A 22182-nucleotide genomic window follows, 5' to 3' on the forward strand; every position below is an offset into this window, starting at 1 on the left:
TGGTGGACACTGGTTCGTTCAGGTGAAGGGGAAGATAATCTTTCTTCAAGTTTGTGGATCTTTTCAGAAAGTTTCTCTAAAGCCTTCTCTTTTAGCTGGTGGACACTGGTTCGTTCAGGTGGAGGGGAAGATAAATTCTCTTTAAGTTGGTGGACCTCTTCAGAGAGTTTCTCCACAGCTGAGACACAGGCCTTTAGGGAAGAGGAGAGATTTCCTTCGTACTGCCGGAGTATTTTAGTCACTTCATTCACTGTGGGATTCTCCTCCGTTTTCCAGGCTAGTATTGCCAATGAGTTGGCATATGATGATGGGGCACTCTGTACAAACTTCCGCCACATGGGTGGTGTACACCGGACTGCATCTGGATCTGCGGATGTTTGTGCGTCGTCTAGGTCCTTATAAATTACTTCCCGTACGGCCAATTCCCTCAGGTACTGAATTCCCTTCTCCATGGTGGTCCATTTGCTTGGTAAACATACAAGTTCTTCCTTGAAGAGATACCTTTCCTTCACAGCTGACAGGAGACGCCTCCAGAGGCTGCGAGATTGTGCTCCATCTCCAATTGCTTTGTCAATGCATGCGTCCCTAGCAAGGGATCCCAGCCGCCTGGCTTCCTTGCCCTCCAATTCCACATAATTGGCTCCCGTGTCCCAGCACCGGAGCAGCCAGGTGACAAGCTGCTCGCCTATACAGCGACCAAAATCTTTTCGCACATCTCGTAGCTCACGCTGGTATAGAGTCCGGGTAATTACTGTTGATTTTCCGACATCCTCATCCTCATCTTCAGTCTCCTGCACCTTTGATGGCTGGTATGGAGTCCGGGTAGTTACTGTTGATTTTTCGCCATCCTCATCCTCATCTTCAGTCTCCTGCACCTTTGATGGCCCAGCCTCGTCTTCACTACGCCCAGACTTAGCAGAAGACTGTCTGCGTTTTAAACGACCTGAGCCTCTATACCATTTTTTCACCTTGTCTACAGGGGCAACTTGCACTGCTACAGCTCGTTTCTCTGACCCAGCCACAGGGTCTGCCACAGGGGTTGGAATACCCTCTGCGGGGTCAACTTGCACTGCTACAGCTCGTTTCTCTGACCCAGACACAGGGTCTGCCACAGGGCTTGGAATACCCTCTGCGGGGTCAACTTGCACTGCTACAGCTCGTTTCTCTGACCCAGACACAGGGTCTGCCACAGGGCTTGGAATACCCTCTGCGGGGTCAACTTGCACTGCTACAGCTCGTTTCTCTGACCCAGCCACAGGAGTGGGAGCAGCTGCACGAGCTGGGGCAGCTGCAGGAGCTGGGGCAGCTGCAGGAGCTGGAGCGGCTGCAGGGGCTGGAGCTGGAGTGGCTGCAGGGGCTGGAGCTGGAGCGGCTGCAGGAGCCGGAACGGCTGCAGGAGCTGGAGCGGCTGCAGGAGCCGGAACGGCTGCAGGAGCTGGAGCTGGAGCGGCTGCAGGAGCTGGAGCGGCTGCAGGAGCTGGAGCTGGAGCGGCTGCAGGAGCTGGAACTGGAACGGCTGCAGGAGCTGGAGCTGGAGTAGCTGCAGGAGCTGGAGCTGGAGTAGCTGCAGGAGCTGGAACTGGAGCGGCTGCAGGAGCTGCAGCTGGAGTGGCTGCAGGAGCTGGAGCGGCTGCAGGAGCTGGAACTGGAACGGCTGCAGGAGCTGGAGCTGGAGTAGCTGCAGGAGCTGGAGCTGGAACGGCTGCAGGAGCTGGAGCTGGAGCGGCTGCAGGAGCTGGAGCTGGAGCGGCTGCAGGAGCTGGAGCGGCTGCAGGAGCTGGAGCTGGAGCGGCTGCAGGAGCTGGAGCTAGGTTGCTAATAGCATCAATTGCAGCTCGATAGGCACAAGCCAGACCCCAGCACGCTACAGTGATTTGTGTCACTTTGGAACTGCCAGAGTCATGACACCTTTTTTTCAAGCATTCTGCCAGCTTTTTAGGATTTTGCAGTTGTTCAGGGGTGAATGTCCAAAACACTGGAGGTGACCACTGCTCTAGAAACCTGCCCATATCCTCCCACACTCCCTGCCACTCGCAACTATCCCGCCTCAAGACAGATCTCCGGATGAGATTCCTAAGTAGTTGTTTAACCCTCCACAAAATCTGAAGCGCATTCAGGAGACATAACAACAAGAGCAGGCTGGTCTGAGTATCCCAAGGATATTCAACATCTCGGAGAACCACCGTAACTAACTCGGGGGATAAGAGGGTGGTGGTGAAGGAGAAAGGGAGAGTGAACAGGTAGGGAAACATGTCTTCCCCTGTCCCCTTCACAGATGGGCTCCCTAACGAAAACAGGCAATAGGTGTAATTGCTAATAGTTTCCGAGATATGGGTTCCAAAGTATAGAGTCGACGTCAGTGCTGAGTACAAATACCAGGTTAAAGTCGTGACCAGATATTTCATCATTTCATAAGCCATTGCTACACCGCACAGTACCATAACAATCTTAAACCAGGGCCCGGAAAGGATAAACAGTGCAACAGGGAGCACATACAGAAAGTAACGCACCATAAAACTCAATTTGGAATACAGGTACAGCAGACTGGAGATTAAGGCAATCAACATCGTGACTAGCAACTATTAAGCAGGTCCAATACTTATACCAATTTTAGTTTAACACACTCTGGTCAGATTTGTCGATATCTCAACCCTTCGGGCCCCACGTTGGGCGCCAAAAAGACTGTTGTGGTTTAACCCGGCTGGCAGCTAAACACCACACAGCCGTTCGCTCACCCTCCCCCCTCCCTCTCTGGGATGGGGGAGAGAAACGGGAAAGTGAAGCCTGTGAGTTGAGATAAAGACAGTTTATTAAGACAGGAAAATAATAATAACAATAATAATAATAATAGTGATAATGGTAATAGTATTAACAATAATAATGTGTAAGAAAACAAGTGATGCACAATGCAATTGCTCACCACCCGCTGACCGATGCCCAGCCTATTCCCGAGCAGCCGGCCCCCCCACCCCGGCCAGCCACCCCTATATATTGTTTAGCATGACGTCAGGTGGTATGGAATACCCCTTTGGCCAGTTTGGGTCAGCTGTCCTGGGTCTGTCCCCTCCCAGCTCCTGCTGCACCCCCAGCCTGCTCGCTGACAGGACAGAGCAAGAAGCCGAAAAGTCCTTGGCCTGGTGTAAACACTGCTCTGCAACAATTAAAACATCAGCATGTTATCAGCGCTCTTCTCATCCTAATCCAAAACATAGCACCCTACCAGCTACTATGAGCTACTTAACTCTGTCCTAACTGGAACCAGGACACTCACCTAGGTATGGCCTTGTCCTCCAGCCTCGACAAGGCAAGACCATGTCCTCAGAGCTGTACAAGCCACTAGAGTGCAGCATATGCACATGCAACCACCTCCTGCAACAGCCTTGCAGAACAGGCCAACAGAAGCTGGGAAATCACCTTCAAATGCCCTCTCTCTCCAGGAAAAGTTTGACCTGGTAGCCTGTGAACTCAGCCCAGACCACTGCCTTTGCATCCTAATATCCGAGTGTTCCTTATTGTACCAAAGCAGTGGCATGAAGTTAAACCTAAGTCAGCAACACACCCTGCAGCCCAGCCACAGCCTCCTGTCCCCATCCCAGCTTACATGCACATGTGTTTCTGGACATTGAAAACATGCACTGAAATGGTAGCTGGGCTGCGTTCCCTGGGCTTCACAAGAGAGGGAATCTGTTCATTCAATCGCTGTAAGGCAGTGAGGTGTGTGCAGGGAGGGAAAGATGGAGAATAGGGAAGCACAAGAGAATAAGAAGAGATTGCACATTTGTATTGTATCAGACTTGTAATTAGAAAGCAGCGTACAGGCTGCAGATAATAAAACCTAACATATTATTAGCCCAGCAAGCAGTAAATTTTCAGTATCGTTACTTCAATGATTTAACAGCACTGAAGGCAAAATACAAACTCCATCATGCAATAGAATTAAATGCTCCTCTCTTAGAATCCTTGCTATATTTTAAAAGCTTTTTATTGCTTAATGAACTCTTGCTGTTCTGCAATTAGTAGCCCCAACACACCTCTTTGTTCTGGTTGCTACCAGGCTCAGTGGAGGTTAGCCTCTGCAGAAAATCTGACTACATGATTGCAATAGCCCTGGTGAGTTTTAAAATACATGAGCCAAGCTATGGGTTTCAACACTGATGCAACTTTCTTGCCCCCTGGCACCCACATCCATTAGCTGCATCTTCTGGGCTTCCAAAACCAGAGAAACCTGAGTGCAGAGGTACGTGCCCAATGCTTGATTGCACCCAAAACTTGACTGCCCTGCACAGGACAACAGCGAGTGGCCACCAAAGCACCCAGCTGCAGAGGATGAAGCTGTGAAATATGTCTAGTGGAGGCTCTATCACACCAGACGTGAGAACATGATGTTACCACAGCAGGCCCTGCATTTTGTTCCTCTGCCACTTTTGCTTGGGAAGCCACTGACTCGCCTTCTGGTTTTCACAGAATCACAGAATCACATAATCACAGAATTGCAGGGGTTGGAAGGGACCTCGAAAGATCTCCGGGTCCAACCCCCTACCAAAGCAGGTTTTGCTTTTGTTCCAGGGGTGGCACAGAAATGGGAGCTTGTGGTGCCTTAGCTAGTAGTGGGCTTTGCCTAGGTTCTGATTTTGATGAAGAAAACGGCTCCTCTGGCTTCTCCTGAGGTTTCTTTTCTCTTTGGCTGTTGCTGGATCTGGCTCTGCCACTGGCTCCAGTGTGGCTTTTTCTTACTGTAGGTGGCAGAGGGGCTGCTTGCTTGCACTGCTGCTGGTTAGCTGGGAAGACATTCTTCTCGCAAGCCAGGAACTGAAAAAAAAATAATAATGTATTTATGTATTTGAGGAAGAAAAAAATGCACTTTTGTTGTTGTTTTGGGTTTGCTAGTTTGTTTGTTTGTTTTTTTTTGGTAAAATAAATCAAGAGAAGTAAGAGAATCAAGCAGCAGCAACAGCAACACTTTCTCTTAGAAGCCCTGGTAACTGCACCCTAATCTGCATACAGGTGTTAGAAAGAAGCAAACTGAGAGCTCAGGTTTGTTACGACTTTAATGAGTAACTCAGAGCAATGTAAAGGAGAGGACCCAAGATAATTCTCTCTCTTGAACCTGAAGACCAATAATTACCCCTCCCGTGCTATCTTCTTGCTATATATTCATTTAGCCTGGGTTCCTTTCACCACCCAGACCTTGTCAGATATTCCCTTTACAGCCCTCAACCACATTAATACTGGTTTGCAGCCCAAAAGCCTCTGAGGACAACACTGTTCGATCAAAATCTGTTTTGTCAGACAGAGCATTCGTGCAAGGCTGCGCGGATCCTTGAAATCTTCCCTGTTGCTCTTGGATTTAGCCCTTCCTTCCCCTCCCCAGGGAGTTTGTCCTGTCAGCCAGAACATATTATTACATCAGATGGTCTCAACATACTAAGCTTTTAAAATTTCCCTTTTCCATAGTAATTCAACTAACAGCATAGTTTTAGGATTATAATGTAAGGCATGATTGTATAATCTCTCAGTCCTCTGGGCCTGATTCTTTTCCTATAATCCCTTTGTGCAATGGTGTGATGCCATCAAAGTCACAGGACTGACATAGGTATAACCAAGATTATCTCTATTAATCTGCGACATTACATGGATGCAGAAACAGTTGGAAAAGAAATAGTTTAATTTCTAGAGCCTGCAGCTCCTGAAATTCAACCTCAATTAATTCAATTTGCAAATGGAAGAGTCTGAAATTGCCATCGCTGAACTATAACCTCACAGTAAGTCATATTATAGCAAGCCTAATTACCAATTTTTAATGGATTCATCAGAAGCAAACTTACCCAACCCAACAGTGAAGCAACAAATCAGTGCAAAGACTGATTTCAGTGGAAGAGCCTGGGACCCAGAAAGGTCCTTATAAGCCCCAGGAGTTCAGCCTCCCAGAGAGGGGCCTGTGCTGTAAATGATATACGCATTTTCGTGACTCCAGAACTGCCCAGTTCACAGCACAGGTTGTTCTTCTTGGTGTTTAGGAGAGAAGACTCCCTGTTCTTAGGCATTTTGTATTTTAGCTGCAGAAGGCTGTTGTGTTGGCCACACCTGAAGCCTTGTTCTTGTTCTGGCATTTTCCAAACACTGTGGTCTAAATCCCCATATTTTCAGTCCTTCCAGAGATAATCACAAAAATCATGCAGGCAGCAAATGCAGGGCCTGAACCTTGGAGACAATCAAGGTCTTTTCTGACTTTCTGGGGGAAGGATAAAGCAACCTTAATTCAAACGCAAGCAGTGCCCCAAGAACCTCCCTGCTGCACCAGGCACCTGCCAGAAAACCATGAGGCTGATACTCCAGCAAGACAACACTTCATCCCCTTCCAGGAACATGGGAAGCCTGAAATGGTATGCTGCACCCCAGCTGTTCCCTGTTCTCCAGCAGCAGTGCTGCAAAGCTGAGCACAAATCCAGGGTGACCCCCCGGGCTGCCCTGCTGTAAATTGTGTGTCCTGGTGCATGGGCCAGAAAAGGCTGACGACAGGCTTAACTTCAACAAGTTCATTCCTGAGCTCCAGAGCATGAATGAAGCAATTGAGAATTAGGATCTTTGATGTGATGACTGACTGGAGAGTATTTCTGTTGTGCCCAATGGGTTTTCAATGAGGCAATCTGTTCAGCAGCACAGTAATCCTGCACAAGCAGTTAGGAATACATTTAGGCTGGGAATTAGAAGACTTCCAAGAAGCAGTGCAGGGAGGCTCTGGAACTGGCTGCTAACTCAGAGAATTGGAGGCATAATATGTAAAAAGCTTGAAGATAGACGCTGGTGAATTTACAAAAGAGGTTTTATTGCTCTGAAGGTAGAGTCACAGACAACTGATTTAGCCGTGTGTGTTTCCTGAGAGCTGTTAAAATAATCCTAGGAAGCTTGGGTGCTCTGTTATGGCAAAAACGGAGAGGAATTGTTCATGAACAGGCAGGGGAAAAAAAAAAAAAAAAGCATGCAAACTGACACATCTGACCATCTCTGTGGAAGACCGGTTTCTCTTCTCCTGTAATATGACTTGATGCTCAGAGTCCTGGGCACTAGGAGAGAAGGTCAAGTCTACAGAAGTATCAGCTACTGGACTTGCAGGCAGACAGACCGATACCAGGAAATTCAGTAACTGGTAATTAAGTCTTTTGTCTCGTGAGATGAGCTAATCAAGGTGTCCACCCTAAAGTGATGACAGACACAATAATAAAGAACAAGCTGGGGTGTTAACGAAACAGTGTCTAATTAAGCCACTGGGCGAGCCATGCCTTGGGAGATCCAGTTCAGCAACTTCTGAATCACACCAAGACATGAAATCCAGGAGTGCAATAATTTCCACAAATCATTTTCTCTGTGCATAAAGGTTCAAAGTACTGGATGGACAAAAATCAAAGAGCACGCTTGCAGACGTGAGGCAAGGATTTCACATCCTGAGTTGCAGTTCTCTGCAGTGCTCTTTGCTTCTAAAAACGCTCATCCCTTCCTTCAGACTGAAGTACTATAGCTGCAGGGACCTTAAAGATACTGAGACACTCATGGTAAATTAGCTACAAATCTCCATTTGGAATTGCTAACATAACTGCTGCATACCTCCCTGGGCATCTTAGACTCTTGGGGACCTAATTAATTAATTACCTGATCAGCATTTGGAAAGCCTCTGAGGGGTTGAGGGCAACTCAGCACCTGCACAAGCTGTGTGGAACCTGGAGTGGCATTTTCTCTCTAGGAAGAAGGACGGGCTCAGGCCAGTATTTTTATCATCTGTGGTGTTGCATTGCCTGGAATTAGTGGTACAGCGTCAGCAACAGCTGGGAGCAGAGCCAGGCTCCGCCAGGTGAGAGCTGAGTTGCTGCTTAGCTCCACGTTCACTGCCAAGCCGCCTTCCTTCATGCACGTTTCTCCCGTAGTTCCCCAGAGGTTTGAGTAAGGCAGGTTTCACTGCATATGGCATTTGCCTCTAAAAATAGTCTTAGTGCAATTCACATGGAAGGGGAAAGCAATTACGCCGCTACTATGGGAAAAACATTCACTCCCTTTCCACGGGCTGACTTCAGAGCCTCTTCGATGATAATTACCATCATTTTTCTGCTGAGGTTGCTGACATGGATGTGAAGTGACCTCCCCAAGCCTCTGCAGACCTGGATCCAAACAAGGGTTTAAGGTCAGGATGGCCCCACCTTCTGGTCTCCAGACATGGTTCAGGTCGTCTCCCCTCCAGCTATGGAAAGTGATTTTCCTTGCTCACTGGATGTTGCAAGTCAAGGCTGGAAATTTGACAACCAAACTGGCTACATATTCCAGAAACCCGACTGCTTGCTTTAATAAAAGCAGTGTCACAACACAGGGCTGTGGTTTGTTGCACCTGCACCTCAGCAATGGTCCACAGGTGCTACGTGCCCAGTTTCTCTCTCACTGATGGGCAGAGCAGAGGTTACTGGAGCTCTGGCCTGGAGGTGCACATTCACTTTTCTCAGCTGCAACATTTGATCTAATGACTTGCACCGTCTTCTTCTGAACCCAGCTGGTCTGTCCTCTGCAGGCCAACAGGTGCATTACAAAATATGTTTTTTATGAGTCTGAGCTTATTCCCCCTTGCTATATTCCCCCTGACTTTAGCCCTGCTCCGCAGGGTTGAGGTCCTAAAGCAAACCTCAGCAGAAAGGCTATGTTGATAACCGCGACGCCTGATGCTACCTAGAAAGCAGACGGGCAGGTTCTCCAATGCTGGAAAGTGTCCTAGTTCCTGCCTTCACCAGACCTACAACCACAATTTGTGCCAGCAGAGCAGCAGCTGCAGCAGTGAGGTGAGGCCTTCGCTGAGGGTAGGCACCAGATTGGGATGTTCCCCTTGCTAGCAAAGGCAACCAAAACGAAGCAGGTTCCAGGGCCAGCCTGACACCAGCAAGGCAGGGCCCCACCTGCAGTGAGGTAAGAAGGGAAGTTGCATGGGTGAAGTCACGCCATGGGAAAAGAAGATGTGGTCTCAAATCCAGGTGTTCTGTCCTTCAGTTACTAAACAACTATCAGCAGAGGAAGTTACACCACAGCTAGAAGCAGTTTTTATATTTGCACCCCAGGAACCCCAACCAACGTCGGGTACCAGCTCAGCCTGTTGCAACGATTGCATCTGTAGTGCGTGTGCTGATAAAAGCTCTGGTAAAATCGAGGAGACAGGACAAAGATAGTCCCAAGACAACCAAATATGATGAAATTCACCTCTGTGTGGGACACGTCTTCTCTGCTGATGAAAATAATCCTAGCATCAGCAGTGAGGTCTGTGACTTATATCCCAACAGCTTCTTGAGATGTTGAGGATAACAATCAGTGAACTGTTTTCACTCAAAAGACTTTTTACATGGAATTATGTTAAGAGAATACACTGCATACACTACCAGCTCCCTTAATTTCACAGGTATATTGAAACATCTTTTCAAGTGCTGTCCTAGCACCAAAGCAGCCCAATGTCCTGGTTCCATTGGGGTGTGATAAATTTTGTATGCCGTTAGAAGTCCCTTTACTTTTCACATGATGTATGGAGATAAACTCAACTCCCTATTCTGTCATGTTTGGATAGGTGGGAGCTAAATCTTCTGCACCATAGACAATAATATGCATTCAAAATGATCTGTTTTGAAATGAAAGAAGAATGAAATCTGTAAAGATCTTAATGGGAAAAAAGCAAACCCATCCATCATGCTCTGATAGAATCACAAAAAAAGTCACTTTAGAGAATTCATTGATGAAAAGGAGGTGAGAGAAGTCGAGATTAGTCCCCCAGTCTTAAACCACAAAGACATCCAAAGAAGTGGGGGCAAGACCATTAGCTGGTATGAAATGACTCAGCTGCATGGGCTGAAGTGGAACCACATTGGCTGACACCACATCAAGACCCCTGATCTCGGTGGGCTCTGCAATGGCTGTATTAACTGGAGGCTATGACCTTTATTCACAGAGAAAGTTTTTTGTAAATCGGATTAGTCAGAATCAGGATTAAAATGCATTCTGCACCAAAAGCTGTCTCTTCACACTGCCTACGTGTAAAACAAGTCTGTGGAGGAAATGCACAACAGCAGTTGTGAAAGAATGAGCTCATTACCTAGGAGGACTCATTCCCAGAAGGCAGGGCTTTGAAACCGTATAAAAGTTCTCAAATCTCCATGCTCCACCATCCGCTCGACTTCACGCTTCACCCTGTTGACTGGTTGGGTAAGTCAGAGAATACTGATCCTTTTTGTGATGCCTATAATTTTATTGCTGGTTGTAATTTTACTGAGGTTTAGTGTAGGCAGAGTCTTTAAAGAAGCGTTTTATTTGATACCTTTGAATATGCAAAGGATTCCTACAAGGGAGAGAAATTGTTGGCATTGGGGTAGTACAAGTAGGCTGGGGATGACTCTGCAAGGCAAGTTCAGATTGTGTGTAAATCTGAGGATAGTCAAGTACTAAATTAGATCCTTTCTGAAGCAGAGATTAGATAAAATTATATTGGTTTAAGTATAACTGATCCTGCCTTCAGGGAAGGAGAAAGTTTAAATGGCCTCCTAAAGTTCAATCTAAACCCACTTTCTATGATTCTTCTATTTATAACATGAATGTTTTAAAAACTTTAATCGAAGAATTGTATTTGGAAAAGACAGATCTGTGATTACGAGGGACTGTACGGAGCAGAAAGGTGAAAATATCCCTCTTGAGCTTTGTCATTCCTGCTAACCAATATATTAATTGGACTTAAGATGCTATCATATCCTTATAAAGGAAATAGCAAGAGACACCAGACACTGATCTAGATGATCTAGGAGGATGGGAAAGAGAGGAATGAATTTGCTTTAAAGATGTGCTAAGAGGGGCAGGTGCAGTGGGGAAGGGAGAACAAACTTGCACACACTCACTTGACCTGTGTTGGCTCCATTCCTTTGTGGATAGGACTTAGAAATACCCTTTCCAATTCATGCTTCCATGGTTCTAACCTTTTATTTGTGCTCTTAGATTGACTTTAGAAAAAGAGCAGCATAGGAATTGCCAGAGACACAGCACGAGGCCAGCCAAACCTGGTCCTACCTTCAGCAGCACACCAAAGAGAGGGAGTTTCATAAATTGTTAGGAAAAATCATTTGGCCTGTTGCATATTAATGACCTTGGGAGAAGAAATCCCTCCTGATTATTCTGATTCATGCAAGCTACATGCATCCTTAATGGCCATGATAATCCAGAAATGTAGGACAGCATCACCACTGCTAATTTTTTCCATGACAGTTAGCAGGACCGTGACACAGGTAGCCTCAAGTCCATTGCATCATTAGTGAAGTGAGTGATAGCAATACCAAAAGGTGGAGTTGGCCTATTACATAGTTACTGTAAAGGCCCTCAATACTACAGAAATACATTAGCTTACTGAGGAGGTCCACCCTGGGGCCTTAGCACCTCATTTTTTGAATTCCAAGAAAAATCTGGAAACCATTTCAAAATGGGCAAAATCAAATTAAGTATTTCATTTTTTTCAGTGTGGAATATTCTGTTGGCCCCAGATTTATATTCTTCTACTTTTTGAAATACCACATGCTTTAAATGCTTGTCTTCAGCATCGTTTTTATTATTATTATTATTATTATTATTATTTTGACTTTCTGAAACTTCTATCAAACCAGAAAATCTGTTATTTTCCAGCTCCTCTCATCAGTCCCCCAGGAAAGAAATGAAAGGGAGTTAACACGTTGGGAAGGGCTAAGCAACAGGCGGAATAGCTCTGAAATGTAAATCAGCTCCAAGTTCAAAGGAGTGACTCCATCTCTGTTAGACCTGACAGGGCTGTCCCACATTGCAGAACTGAAAGGAGGAACAAGATAAGGTAGAGTCAGAGCAGGAGCTGAAAGACAGGATGAAAAAGAAACAGCAAATCATAATTCCTTCTGAGCCAGCCTACATTGGGTAACTGAGGGCAAGCTAAGAGAACTTTACTGTTGCAGATGATTAATGTTTCTTATAATTGTTTCATCCTTATCCCATTGGAGTTCATTTAGCAGACACAATAACGCTCTGACATTTCTTTCAGATAATCTTGTTTCCTGCAAAGATGTCTTTGAATCAGACGCAGTGCAAGCAGGAAATCACCCTCCCACCTGGCCTGAGCAAAACGATTCCAAAGCAAAGCCAAGAGCCAGTTCCATGCCCTGAGCAGGTCCCATGTCCACAGCAGCAACCTGAAGTCCAAGTCCCAGACCCAACCCCAGTAGTTGTGGTACAGTGCCCAGAGAAAACAGAGCCATTGCAAGCACCCTTGGTGGAACCAGACAAGGGAGAAGCACCAGTGGTCGTAATACCTGAGTGTCCACCCCAGGAACAGCAGCAGCAGCAGCAAACCAAGCTACCACCAACTTTCCCTCCTGTATCACACCCTGAGCCTATTTCATGCTCCCAGGAGAAATCAGAATGCAAAGAGATGCCAGAGCCCACCCTTGTTATCTGCCCTGAACCTGCACCATGTCCCCAGGAGAAGCAAGAATGCAAAGAGATCCCCGTGCCAGTCCCTGTTCCAAGCCCTGACCCTGCACCATGTCCCCAGGAGAAGCAGGAGTGCAAGGAGATCCCTGTGCCAACTCCCGTTCAATGCCCTGAACCTGCACCATGTCCCCAGGAGAAGCAGGAATGCAAGGAGGTCCCTGTGCCTGTCCCTGACCCTGCACCATGTCCCCAGGAGAAGCAGGAGTGCAAGGAGATCCCGAAGCCTGTCCCTGTTCAATGCTCTGACCCTGAACCATGTCCTCAGGTGAGGCAGGAGTGCAAAGAGATCCCAGTGCCCACCCCATGTCCCCAGGAGGAGCAGGAGTGCAAGGAGATCCCGGTGCCTGTCCCTGTTCAATGCTCTGACCCTGAACCATGTGCCCAGGAGAAGCAGGAGTGCAAGGAGATCCCGGTGCCGACCCCTGAGCCGGAGCAGTGCTCCCTTCCCGAGAAGCATCCTCCCATCGAGCAGCAGCAGGTGAAGCAGCCCAACCAGTGGCCACTGATGCAGAAGTAACTTGCAGCTGACAAGGGAAGCCCTGAAGAGAGAAGCAGGATGCAAGACCTCCTCTCCCCTTGTCTCACAAAGGTCATTTTCCAACACCCTTTTCACCGCAGAATTTCTGTTAAGAAGCACAGCTCCCAACTCCCCCCACTAACGCTAGTGTTATCCCATACTAACAGCCACACACTAACCGACACATCAGGACTGTCAATAGATAGGAAGGCTTCGAGTGGTGGTGTAGGCATGTGCATTCGACTTTCCAGCAACCTGAATCTCTGCCCTCTCCCAACCATTCATGGCTTTCAAACACCTGGAGAGAAACCGAAGAGCATGATGGCAGGCTGGAGCCAGGGTTCATTAAGCTAAGTGTTTGAACTCAACCCAATGAGCCAGCTCATCCTGCAGACCTGCACACTGCCTCCTGGTTTTCATGCAACAACCCCCCCCTCCCCCCCCAGCTCCCTGCATGCAAATGCCATCTCCCACCTTGCATTTAAGGCTTTTGCCTATTAATAATAGGATTTGAGTTTTCTGCAGAACCTGCCGCTAAGGGGTTCTGGTTGATGGCAAGAAGGCTTTCTGAATCATGAATCCACAGTGCTAAATATTTTATGCAATAAAAAAAATACATTCAGCTAGAGGAAAGGAAAGATTTTTACAAAAGAGCCATCACCTCTTAATTATCTGCTTAGCTGAGCTGGTAGTCATCAGCGCTTTCCTGAGAGAGCTCGCCTCTGATTTTCTAGGATGTGTAAAGAGCAGCTTGAGCTGAGAGTATTTATGGAAAAGATATAGATAATTAAATGCAACCCAGACATGTTTTGAAATAGTTTAACCTCATGCATGGCTTCCAGCTGTTAGACAGGATAAAGGAGGCGGCACACACGGTGCTGTCAGAATTACACCCTGGAACATATTTCACCACACAGTGCTGTTGCGTATGTGTTTGGTGCTTAACGCTAATTATTTTAGGCTGATATTGTATCCAGGTTTATTTCACTGTGAAAATCAACAATAAAAATGACTTTGAATACTGAATTGTGGATACTTGTAATATCTTCTGCTTATGAAGAGGACAAGGAGTCTCAGCTTGCAAATCGCTCACTTTTTAGGCTGAAAACCAGGCAAATTGGGACTCAGAAACTTGGGTGCTTGCAGAGGACCCTGGATCTTCTGTTCCTCTCCTCCAGGCACCTGCAAGAGCCCCTTGGCTGTACCAGCCAGGGGATGGCTGATTGCACAGAAACACTAATTAATAGCACTGACACAGCTCTCTGCAAGACACCCCATCCCAAAGCAGGACACAGGGCACCAGCTTATGCCCAGCTATCCCAGTGCTCAGTCTGCCCAATTTAAACACATTCACAGCCACCCCGTGACCTCCAGCAGGCAGAAGGCATGGGTGTGCCCATCAGGAGGGTTGCAAGCACAGGCAGACAAGCTTTTCCCACACTTCAGATGAGCCAGGAGCAATGTGATCTCGCTAGTTTGGCCCTGTACTTGCTAGATGGGTTAGATACAGCCAACCTCATCGTCTGATCACAGAATCACTCTGAGACACACGGCTTCTGGTTTGCAGAGCAGATTTGTGTCTGTCTGCGAGACACCACTCTCATAGCATTCAACAGCTTCTGCCTTTATGATAATTTTCCTCCCCCACCTTGCCATACAGCTGGCTGGAAATCAATTATCTGAGCCAGTATTTCCTGCTGAGAAATGGCAACATTCAAAATCCCATTTCTGATTCTTTTAGAACTTAAAATATTCTTTCTGAGCAAGCAAAAGCTTCCTTTCAGTGTTAAGAACTTCCAAAGACTGTTTTTCTCTCAGCAGTTATAGTATATCTGGGACTCAAATTCACAATTAATTGCTTTGATAGATTCCACAGGAACGTACTTCACAATATTATACCTTGCAGAACACCAAGTTTCCTTAGTTTGCTCCAGTTCAGGGTGAAAAACACTTGCACGATTTTATAATCCCTACATAAATATTCAATGTCTGAGAATGCAATTTCCTCCATGGGAAATCTGGAAGGCAAATGTACATGGGCCCAAGTGTATGTGAGCCCTATATGTATGTGTATGCTTAAAGGTGATTCTTTGACTACTAAAAGAAATCAAAAGAGAATGAACGACACAAGTAAAGCACAAAAATATCAGGCAGCAAATAATGAGGTCAATTACAATTTTATTGCAGCATGTCCCAAATTAAAGATCAGAAGGAAATGCCCCCGTGACATATTTATAGTAGAAGGTGAATAAATCCGAGATAATTAATTGCATCTCTTTGTAACATGATTTCTGCCTGCAAACAAAGAAGGTGTGTTGCAAATTCCCAGCTATTCTGGCAGAGCTAACAGGCAGAGGGAGAGCTTGGAAAAATGCATTTGCCTCTTCCACAGCACTTCGTAGCCATTGCTGTTAGTGCTACTTCTGCTTTGGGCATTGCTGCTGCTGCTGCTGCTGCGGAATGCTCTTCACAGGACACTTGGCTTGTCCTTTTGGAGGCTGGCATTGCTCCACACACTTTGGAGGACACTTTTCCTGGCATTTTGAAGGCATTTGCTGCTGCTGTTTCTGCTGGTGGGAAGACATTTTGGCTAAACCTGGAAGAAAAACAAGGTGCCATTCCAGTTAAATTGAGCCCAACACAATTCTCCTTTCTTGATATTAAGGTTTCAGTCAGTTCTTCAGCCTTGATATCAAGCTAAGAATGAAAAGCCTTTAAAATCTAATTCTACCAGTAAAAACACGATAGATAAATAAATAAATAAATAAGTAAATAAGTAACAACAGAAACAAACAAACAATCAAACAAAAAAATACTTGGAAATCACTTAGGATGCTGCTGTTCACACAAATTTTGTTTGTGACTCCAGTTTGTTTTAGCTTCCCCACACTTCTTGTGTGGGTTCTACGGTGCTCAGCCACTCTGCTGAGGCCTTGGGGCATAACTGTATATAAGCATAAAAGAGGATAAGAGGCAAGCACTGCCCTAACAAAGTTTTGATCCCAACAGGTAAACGGTTACAGAAGAAGAGGGAGAGAAAAATGAGAGGGTTTTTCCTTCTTTCCTTCTGCTCATTGTTTTCTGAATATTTCAAGTGACAGATTAAGAAGCAATGCAAATTGTAAGGAAAGCATGCTTAGATCATAAAGAACCTCAGAGCAATATTTAAAACTGCTGCAAGAGGAGCAAAAAGACAGTGATATTTCTGTGTTGCAAATGTTTTTTGAAAGAGACAATAGCTTGACAGCAATCCCTTCTGGCTACAGCCACGTCTCTGCTAATACCATAGAAAGCCTTAGAGCAGGAGCCATGTCTCTGGCTGTAGGCGTAGGTGAACTGTTCTCCTTCTGTGTGCTGCTACCATCTTGTACAAAAAAGTACAGAGCCCCTGGAAATGCAGGAGGCTGTGGTGATCAGCACATGGCTACTCTACATATGCACAATGAGTTGGTGGATGCTATCCTTTGGTATCTGATACAAAATACCTGATGGTTATCCAAAATGATTCTTATCAGCTCGAAAAAATGATGAGGGATAACACAGGCTTGCTGAATCAAAGAGTCAGCCAGCCACTATGGAGCCTCAGACCGTCTCAAAATAGCATAATATGGTGTTCACCTTCATGGAGGTGAAATTGAAAGTGAGATGGGTTGGAGTTGCTACTAGAGAAACAAAATGAAGAAAAATCATCCTGTTTCCCAATAACAGAGCACCAGAACCCCCGATCTGTAGAGCAAAATCTGCTTGAAGAGACTCACCTAGCGTCTTCTGCTGTTGGAGGAAGGGAAGAAAGAGCCACCTAGTTTAAGGAGCCTCCCAACCAGGAGGCTTTTATACGCTTTCAGAAGTCAGCCCTGGGAGTTGATGACAACAGATTAATGTGATGACCAGAATCTTTCACAACCAGAACCTGCTCCACTGACACCTCCATACTCCTGGACTTCAGTCAAGGTCTGTCAGAGATGCCTCCTCTTTTGGGTGCGGGGGATTTGTTGTTTTTAATGCAAGGCACACCCAGTCTGGTAATAACTGGCTAATTTATTATTAATTCATCTTGTCCCGACCCTGGGCAAAGATCCCACAACTGAACTCAGTTTTCTGGGCCAGCTCAGATTCACTCTGGAGTTAGTAAGACATTTGCATAAAGGTTAGGTGTCCCCCAGTAATTTTTGTCTGTGATCACCAGGGTAGATCTCTGTCTGGATGAGATATGTTGGAGCTAGACGCAGGAGACCCGTCCTTCCTGGCTCCCAGGAAGGGCAGCAGGCCTACATTTGGCACTCCATGTTTTCAGCTCTTGCTTCTGTCCTTCTCCATTTTCCTTCCCCAAAAGGGGACTGAAACTTTTTATACTACTGAGAAATTGGAAAGTTTTCCCCTTATCTTTTCTTAGAATTTCCCTTAGTTTTTCACTGATGGAAATAAATCTTCTTATTTACAAACACTGGGTTTGGCTTGCTGGGGTTGTGGCAGGATTTCTTTTTCTGGGGATGGACCTATGTTAGAGAAAAATGAGAGTCCTCTTGATTTATTTTTTTTTCCCAGGAAGGAATAGAGAAATTGTTTCAACTGAAACATTGCTCCTAGCTCTAGTGGAAAAGGTAGTTCAACCTTCCTTGTGAATCCCTCAATGCTATGCCCTGTGGGGTCACATTCAGCCCTATGAATTACAGCCCAGTGTCCATTATAGTGGTGTGATATGCAAAGAGATGACGGACATGGCTTCCACTGGGTGTAGGAGAGCAGAAGGTGCTAATGGAAAATCCCACACCTTAATGTCGCCCATTCATTGCTGATTTACCAGGGGTCTTCATGATCGCGTGGTTAACATGGACCGAACATCATTAATTTTTGTAAATGTATAGGAGAACCTTAGCAATGCTCAACATTAACCACAGGTGCATAGGAGAGCAATGTGTCAGGGCAACACATGTTTTGCAACACATGTTCCTACAGGCACAGGAAGCGTGATGAGCACAGTCCAACAGGTCTCTTTGTCCACTTCCTCTAGTGTTTTTGGAGCAGCGTGCTCACATCTATCATTACTGTGCCTGGTCCAGAGTTTGCAGTGGAGAGAGAAGAAAAGAGAGGAAATTTTAAATGACTAACATGTCTTATAGATCTGGATGAAGAAGACTGGACATCAATTATGGGTGACTAACCTGTGGGACAGAGCTCCTTAGTAGCTGCATATGACTTCCTGACTAAGACATTTTCCATGCCTGAAACTGGGCATTGATGTGAAGTATGTGGCAGCAGCAAGCAGTCATTTGTGAGGTTGTGGATGGCAAAGTTCTGTGTTGGATCCCTAAAGGTTTGGGTTCAACAGTAGAATTGGAGGTGCATGTTCTTAGTCTCCCCTTCCCCTTTCTTGTTGTTAAATATCTGGTCCACCACTGGTTTGTTTATTTGAACTGAAGGCATGTTCCGGTGTAGAATTTGTTTGTCTTAGTGAGATACAGTATTTTGTCTATTATTATTCCTATTTGATGATATCACCATTTGGCATTGACAGAAATAAGACAAAAAGTAATCTACTGTCAAACTCTCTACACCTGCACACAAGGTTTCATTAGATGCTGATTTGGTAACAGTGTTTACACACACCTAAATATAACTCTTTTCTTTTCTAGATTAGTCCTTCTCCACCCTTGACATAATGATATAGTAGGTAGGTAATAATTCTCTTCATCCCAGACATGGAAATTGTATGGCCATCATGGAGACAGAGGTAAGCAAGTCACATGCACGGTATGTAAGACAATGGGAGCGTTGTCTCTAAAACTCGACATCTAAATGGGTACAACATCCATCCAGACAATGGGCCTCCTTCAGTTTCAAAATTGTGTCTCTAGATAAAGAGGATGCATATGTAAGTGGATTAAAATATTATTGTCCCCTGCCAGGTGTTAATGAACCTGAAATGCCAACTACTTTATCAGCTGGGGAGGTAACTTCTCCTCGTTGCAGATGGGGAATGGATAGATAACAACGGCGAGACTTGCCCAAAGCCGCACGAAGTATCTACAGCAAACTTTGGACCAAAACTGCAATCTTGCAGGGCTAGGACCTGTTCCTGAACCACAAAAACATTCATCTCCTGAAGCCGAATCCCCTACTTTCTATCTTTAGTCAGTGAGGATCGTGGGAAAGGTTCCCTGAAAATACCATTTTCATCTCCATCAGATTGATTTAAATAAATAATTAAAAACCCACCAGTATGTTTCAATGCTTTCTCTCTTGGGTTTGGGGCTTTCTTCTGCTTAAATTTATGTTTTAACAGTTCCTAAGATTTGGCCCCAAAATCCAGAGACATAAAGATCAAAAATAATTTTGTATCATTACTCTGAGGTAGAACAGAACTGTGATATCTGTCAGGAAAGTGTTCATCAGCTGATGTTTTGTTTATGGTATTAATATTGTTCAACGTTTTAATGCTTGCTCTCTCTGTTCACAGCACTGCATTTTAGACACAAATCCTCTACAGCCACACCAGCTTTTTAAAAGGAAACTAAAGGAAGATGTTCTTGGGTCCAAAGACACAGCAACTGGGGGACAAAAGAAAGACAGAAGACACATCATGCCATCGATGGTCAATTTTTATTGCTGCACATAGACATTGAAAGGCAAGAAGACATGCATTAAAAGACAAGATGAGAATTATAGAATAGAAGGGGAGACATCTTCCAACACCAACTGCTCACAGCACAGCCTCTGCAGAATATCCTCCCAAGATGCCCCGTGGTATAATAATGGCCAACCGCAGTTACCAAGAAAAAGGCGCTGAGGTAGAACTAGCAGAAGTAGCATAGGAAGAAAAGGTCCAGGCTGGAAAAATTCAGAGAAATATTTTCCAAGTCAAAGAAAATGTGGGATAGCCATGTCGGGAGAGGTCTTGGTACGTCGCAGGTGGGTCTGTAATCTGTATTTCATTCCATGGATGCTCATGAGCCCGTGGATATTGCAATGCACCAAAGTGTTGGGGGTGCTCGCAAGGCCCATTCAATTAAGGCAATTAGCATGGGTGAGAGCAGACGGTGCTGCATGGCTCCAGGCACACAGTCTCACATGTATCACACTTCTTAGCGCACACCTCCACGCATGCCGGCGGGCAGGGCTCCACACACTTGGTGCTGCACTGGCTGATGCAGGGCTCCACGCACTGGGTGGTGCAGTGGGTCGGGCACTGGGCGGCACAGGGCTTTATGCAGGCATCGATGCATGTGGGGGGACAGACCTCAACGCACTGCGTGCTGCAGGGCTCCACGCACTGGGTGGTGCACTGGGTGGTGCACTGGGTGCTGCAGGGCTCCACGCACTGGGTGGTGCAGCATGTGGTGCACTCGGAGGCACAGGGAGCCGGGCAGACTTCCACACACTTAGGGGCACAGACCTCCACGCACTGCGTGGAGCATGGCTTCACGCAGATGTTGCTGCAGGGCTCCACGCACACTGTTTTGCAGGGCTCCACACACTGGTTGCATTTCTGCACGCAGATGGGAGGGGGCAGGCAGGGCTGCTTGCACTGCTCGTAGTAAGACATCCTTCTGGGGTGCTGGCAAAGCTGGAGGCAAAGACAAGAGAGAGACAAGATCAGGACATTTGTCTTTTCTCCATAAGCCACAGTTCCCAACCTAAGCCCTTAAAACATAAATAGCAGTTAGCTGGTGGACTCAGAAGAGGCCTCTTAGGAAAAGTTGCATGTGTGAATGATTTCTGCATTCAAATACATACAACTAGCACTACCAGATTATTCCTTTCTTGGGAACCTGCAAGCATCGCTGTTAGAGAAACTACAACCATAAACCCTTAACAGTTGCACACAGTTTAACTTTGAAGAAGCCATAACGTGAAAATAGTCTATTTCCTTATTTTCTTAATTAAGTCGTCAGATGTTCCAGAGCCCCCAGTTTTTCAGTTCCTCAAACACACCACAGAGCACATCCCTGTTTGTGTAGATGTTGAGCTGCTAATCCCAGAGGATAAAGCCCAAAGACCACAAGTTCAGACGCTCTCCCTGCTGTATATCGTGGTTCATCATTGGAGTTGCATCAAAATTAATGGGCTTATCCCTTCATAAGGGAAGGGTTGGGCCAGAGGCTGCAGCTCCTATTTCTGATTGAATTCCTCATCCTGATTTCTCCCAGATGCCTCCTGCAGTGCAGCCCTCAGGTGTCCTGCAGCTTCCTTCTTACTGACAGTGCTTCTTCCCAGCCATCTCTTTTGAAGTCCCAGGTCTTACTCTGCAGCATCCAGTAATTTATATAATTTCCTGACTTAATGAGGTTTAAATAAATTAATGAAGATTGAATATGAAGGAGGATAAGAGACAGATAGTTTCTCAAGAGGTGACAGGATGTTTGCAAGCTACTTAAGGAAGAGCAAACTCTAAAAGGGTCAAACATTTCTCCCCCCTATCCCAAGACAAAATCCTGGAACAGGAACAATTGAAGCAAAGCTCTCCTGTGATAGCTAGTATATTCTTTTGACCAGAACAACCGAGTAACACAGTTATCATATTATTCCCTGATAAATCCAAGAAAGACTTACCAGTTCACCAACACAAGTGAGTGAGGGAGAAGTCAAATGAACTGATGTGGGCATCAAAATGCAAACCTTTTTATATGGCTTGCGTGGCGTCATCTCCGGAAACGAAGGAGCCCAGGGGTATGGACACCTGACCACTAACAACTTGAATAAGCTCCACCTATACATGCTTTACATATTTGTTTACAACCTAATTTTTGATGGAAACCTTCTTCCAGGCAAGGCATGTGATCCTGAGCAAATTCTGTTTCCACCTAATACCCAAGTCATGAGGTTCCCAACGGGAATGACACAGTAATCAAAAAATAATAATCAGATAGGTACAGCATTAATTGCTTTTCCAAAAAGATTTAGTATGCTTGGATATTTTAAACTCCTTATTTCCTAAATGTCTGAATGATACCTTAGTTGTATTTTCAATGAAGTAAGTACAGATGGCTATTATTAGTAAAGATGGGCAATTGATTTGATTTACTATGAGAAATCTTTTGTCCTAATTCTCATGGTAAGAGGGAGCTAATGCTACAGTGTGCCATCAATATTTCGACAGTATATTGAGGTTTCTGTTTCTCCAGGACCTTTTTAAACATTAAATACACCCAGCCCCT

General features: G+C 45.7%; 2 protein-coding genes across 3 annotated transcripts; one reads left to right on the top strand and one right to left on the bottom strand.

The window, feature by feature from the left end:
- Positions 1-10190: 10190 nt before the first annotated feature.
- On the top strand, positions 10191-14076 carry LOC310887674 (uncharacterized protein). Its single transcript, XM_083813839.1, has 2 exons — positions 10191-10218; positions 12062-14076. The coding sequence occupies exon 2, from the start codon at positions 12083-12085 to the stop codon at positions 13025-13027; it is 945 nt and encodes a 314-aa protein (XP_083669965.1). The 5' UTR covers positions 10191-10218; positions 12062-12082; the 3' UTR covers positions 13028-14076.
- Positions 14077-19608: 5532 nt separating this feature from the next.
- LOC310887678 (uncharacterized protein) lies at positions 19609-21685 on the bottom strand. 2 transcript variants are annotated; one of them, XM_083813844.1, is made up of 2 exons: positions 21578-21685; positions 19609-20591 (listed from the first exon to the last, which is right to left on the bottom strand). In XM_083813844.1, the coding sequence occupies exons 1-2, from the start codon at positions 21668-21670 to the stop codon at positions 20043-20045; spliced, it is 642 nt and encodes a 213-aa protein (XP_083669970.1). In that variant the 5' UTR covers positions 21671-21685; the 3' UTR covers positions 19609-20042. The 2 variants fall into 2 exon arrangements, with proteins under 2 accessions (XP_083669970.1, XP_083669971.1); XM_083813845.1 differs by lacking the exon at positions 21578-21685 and adding an exon at positions 20960-20981.
- Between the last annotated feature and the right edge of the window lie 497 nt (positions 21686-22182).

The sequence above is a fragment of the Anser anser genome, assembly GCF_964211835.1.
Source record: "Anser anser genome assembly, chromosome: 28".
Lineage (NCBI taxonomy): Eukaryota > Metazoa > Chordata > Aves > Anseriformes > Anatidae > Anser > Anser anser.

What these genes read in the sequence shown, in the direction of transcription:
- LOC310887678 (XM_083813844.1), bottom strand. Translation starts at nt 21,670, where the DNA reads ATGACGCCACGCAAGCCATATAAAAAGGTTTGCATTTTGATGCCCACA. An exon ending in TCACTTGTGTTGGTGAACTG is followed by an intron (nt 20,592 to 21,577) that starts GTAAGTCTTTCT and finishes CTTTGCCTCCAG; the next exon opens with CTTTGCCAGCACCCCAGAAG.
- LOC310887674 (XM_083813839.1), top strand. Translation starts at nt 12,083, where the DNA reads ATGTCTTTGAATCAGACGCAGTGCAAGCAGGAAATCACCCTCCCACCT.